The sequence below is a fragment of the Chaetura pelagica genome, unplaced genomic scaffold, assembly GCF_000747805.2.
Source record: "Chaetura pelagica isolate M959 unplaced genomic scaffold, ChaPel_1.0 scaffold107, whole genome shotgun sequence".
Lineage (NCBI taxonomy): Eukaryota > Metazoa > Chordata > Aves > Apodiformes > Apodidae > Chaetura > Chaetura pelagica.
In genome coordinates, this window is record NW_009953979.1 from 1,023,838 (window position 1) to 1,027,677 (window position 3,840).

The 3,840-nt window shown below is 59.4% G+C and overlaps 1 protein-coding gene across 1 annotated transcript in view; it reads right to left on the reverse strand.

Moving 5' to 3' along the window:
* The window catches only part of EPHX2 (epoxide hydrolase 2, cytoplasmic), an 11,556-nt gene extending 11,369 nt beyond the window's left edge, over window positions 1-187 (reverse strand). The window contains 1 exon segment of the mRNA XM_010002220.1: window positions 171-187. Coding sequence (XP_010000522.1) covers window positions 171-187 — 17 coding nt within the window.
* Window positions 188-3,840: the final 3,653 nt, after the last annotated feature.

Below are 3,840 nucleotides of genomic sequence, written 5' to 3' on the forward strand. Positions count from 1 at the left end.
CCCCTCCCGTGGCCTCCTGTTTTTCCACAGCTCCCAAAGGGAATTTGGAGGGAGGGGGAGCTGCCAGCCAGCAGGATCAGCCATCGCTGTCCCCCCTCTGTGCCTCAGTTTCCCCATTGGGCTGCTCTATGTCCCATACTGGGAGGGTGCAAGGAAGACACCCCCCCTACCTGAGGGGGTTCTCCATGGCATGGGGAGAGGGGTGTGGTCCCCAAATCCCAGCAGCCAGACAGGCATATCCATAGAAAAATAACTGGGATTGTGGGATTTTGCTGTACCATATCCGTGCCTCAGTTTCCCCATTGCCATGCTCCATGTGCTGTGCTGGGAGGGTGCAAAGAAGACACCCTCACCCCACTCGGGGGGGTCCTCTGTGGTGTGGGGAGAGGGGTACAGCCCCCCCAGACCCCAAAACTTGGCAGCCAGAGATGCATATCCATGGAAAAATAACTGGGACTGGGGGATTTTGGTGGTGCAGACTGGGGGGGACACAAAAGAATCTCAAGAGGGGCCTCAGGTGCAGCCTTGACCCCCCCTCCCCCATTTCCTTTTGCTTCTGCAGGACACCATGGTCCTGGGGGGGCCCAGCTGGTGCCTGCTGGTGGGGCTCTGTGTCCTTGTCCCCCCTGTCACCACCCAAGGGGGGCCAGAAGAGGACTCGACACCCGATGTCAGGATGGAGGAACTGGGGTACCACCTCCCTCAAGATGGGGACACCCCCCAGGACCCCCAGGGCTGTGTCATCACCTTCCACACCCCCAGCCCCTGCTCCCCCCGTGGGCCACCCCCCTCCGCCTCCGCCAGTGAGCTGGAACATCTCAAGAGCCTCTTTCAGGCCACCAAGGGCAGCCTGAAGGACCTGGAGATGGCGGCCATGCTGGAGGACAACCAGACCCACTACCAGGACATCATCACTGAGGCCCTGCCCGCCATCCACGAGGCCAACCTGGAATTTCAGGAGAGCCTGGATAACGTCCGCAGAGAGCTGGAGGCTCATGTGGCTGAGGTCGATCACCCGCGGGTGGCGGAGAAGAAGGAGAAGTAAGTGCTGTGGGGCAGGGTTGGACCACGGGAGATGTTCCACGGGGCTGATGTCCCAAATTACAAGGGTGGGAGCCAGTGTCCAGCTGTGGATACCCAGGGGGGTCTGGATGGGGGTCTGGATGGGGGGAACTGGATGTCCCCAAGGGTCCCACAGCCTTTGTGGTGACTCTCAGGTGCTGTGTGAAGTTTGGGTGCTCAGCCGTTACCCTCCGTGCGTGTGTCCCTGCCCTAAGCCCACTGCTGAGGGGTCTTCAAAGGGTGGGGGTGACAATAGGTGGCATTGTCACCCCTAAAGCAGGGGTGAGCCGAGCCACAATGTGACGCTGGAGCCAGGCTGGAGGAGGAGCAGGGGTTCCTCCTCTCCCAGGTTGCTGCAGCACCACCTTCCCTACCCTGCTGTGAGGTGATGGGTGGGGACACGGAGCCTTCTCTTGTCTCCTCCCCAGGCTGCGGCAGGATGTCCTCCTGGTGGCCCACATGCTGCGTCTCACCAGCCAGCTGGCCCAGACCCTCGAGGGCGTGTCCCACCACCTCCACTCCCAGCTGAGCCGGCGCCCACCAAGCTTGGCCGCCCACGATGTCACTGCTGAGCCCTAGGACGTGGGGGACAGGCTCCACGGTGTCACCACTGAGCTCCAGGACAGCGGGGACAGGCTCCACGCTGTCACCGCGGAGCGATGTCGTTGCCCACGCGATGCAGAACCCCATCCCTGAGCACCCCTTGCATTTCTCCTGTAGGATCTCTGCTGTCACACTGCCCAGCCTGGTGCCACCACTTGTGCCCAGCTTAGTGCCACCGTGTGTGCCCAGCTCAGTGGTGGGTCCCTCCCCTCCACAGTGTCTGTCCCCATCCCAGCAGACCCCTGCACCCTCTGCTCCTCCCTGCAGGACCCATGTCCCCCCAGCTCCCATGTCCTGCATCCCGTACCCACCCTTAATCCCCACAGGGAGCTGTGCCAGAATCTAGCTCCTGGAGCATCTCAAAGGGGCTGAAGAAATAATTCCCAGGAATTCGTGGCTGGCCTGGATCCTGGTGGTCTGGCTGCATCATCACTGGGCAGAGCTGCTGCTAGTCCCACTTCATTCTTCACCCTTGGGATTGCCTTGCTTGGCCTTGGAAGGGCCTTTGTGTCCCTGGGGTGGGACTGGTGAGGGCTGGCTCCAGAGTTTGGTATCCCAAGGATGGGAAAGGGGCAGGAAAAACCCCCAGGCAGTGGCATTTCTGCAGGTGGTGAAATGAAGATGTGTCATGCTCTGCTGGGCACTAGCCTCAGCTCCTGGGGTTCCTGCCCATCCTTGGCTGTCCCAGGGGGAATGGGGATGGATGCAGGTGGCTGCAGCCTTCACAGCCACTTCCAAAATAGTCACACCCTGAAGGGGACAGACCCACACAACATCCATGATGCTTCCCTCCCTGCCCCCCGTCCCCAGCCATTAGTCCAGCATCCAGTGCTCAGCTCCATTTTTTTTTTCTGGAAAATCAGTGTAGTTTTTCCTTTTTTTATTATCCCTTGAATTCCTCACGAGTTTAAACCAACTCGTCCTTCTCTTTCATTCCCTTCCTTTGGTGGCTCTGGATTGATCTCCTGGAGCAGACGTTGCAATTTCCAGCTGCTCCCCATCCCTCCAGCACCCAACCCTCTGTCTTTCCCCATCTCCCTAACTTTGTGGCTCCATCTGATCCCAAACTCCCTCCCTTTGGCTTTGCACCAGCAAAATGGCCGTGGGTCTGGAGAGGGAACAACCCAATATCTGCCCTGGCTTCGGCATCACTGGCTTTTGGGGTGGTGAGATGGTGGGGTGTTGGCTCTGCTGTCCTTTTCCCCATTAATTTCTGGTGTTTGGCATCCCAAAAATGTCAGGAACAGCTACAAGGATGCAGGTGGGATAGGGATTCTGCAGCGGGATGGGAAAGGAGCAGCAAACCCATGTGCCCTCCATGCCCTGGCCTGCCTTTTCATTTATGTCCCAAGGGAGAGGAAGGAACTGGTTGGGCAGATTTCCCAGGACTGGAAATTTGCAGCCATGGACTTCCTCGGCAGGAAGGTTGTACATTAAATTTCCTTTCCAGGAAGGAAAGAGAGAAGATGGTCTGGGGAGAGGGTTGGGAGGCTGGGAAGCAGCGGGGAGCTCTGGGGTTCCCATTGTCTTGCGGTCGGAGAACCCCCTCTCCTGCACTAAGTATCCCTGTCCCCATCCAAGGGGATGGACACCTGAGGTGGGAGGGGGAAGGGCTCTGCAGTGGTGGGGCTGATGCTCCATGTTGCCCTCACTTTGCTTTCCCAGTTTTGCCACTGTCCCCTCGATGGGTTTTTCTGGAGCAAGCGTGGGGGCTGCAGGGGCCAGCACAGGACCTTGCACCCCATGTCCCCCAGGGCAGGGGACATCACTGGTCCCTGGAGCTGCTTTGCCCACCAGCACGAGGCTGTGGAGCAGGGGGGGAACCCCGGGCTGGGTGGGACAGGGGGAGCAGCCTCCTGTGTTGTCCCCTGTCATGTCCCCTGCAATACCCCACGTAACTCCCCGTGCAATTCCCAGTGCAATTCCCCATGCAATGCCCTGTGCAATTCCCGATATGATTCCAAATGCAATTCCCCATGCAATGCCCTGTGCACTTCCCCATCCAATTCCCGCTGCAACGCCCCGTTCCGATCCCCGTCTCCACTTCTCCCCAGCACTTTCCCTCCCTTCCCATCTCTCTTTCCACTCCCCCACCCCCCCCTTCACCCACCAAGCCTCAAATCCCCTTCCATCTCCCACCGGTCGAGCGATCCCTTGGAAAAGAGTCCCAACCCC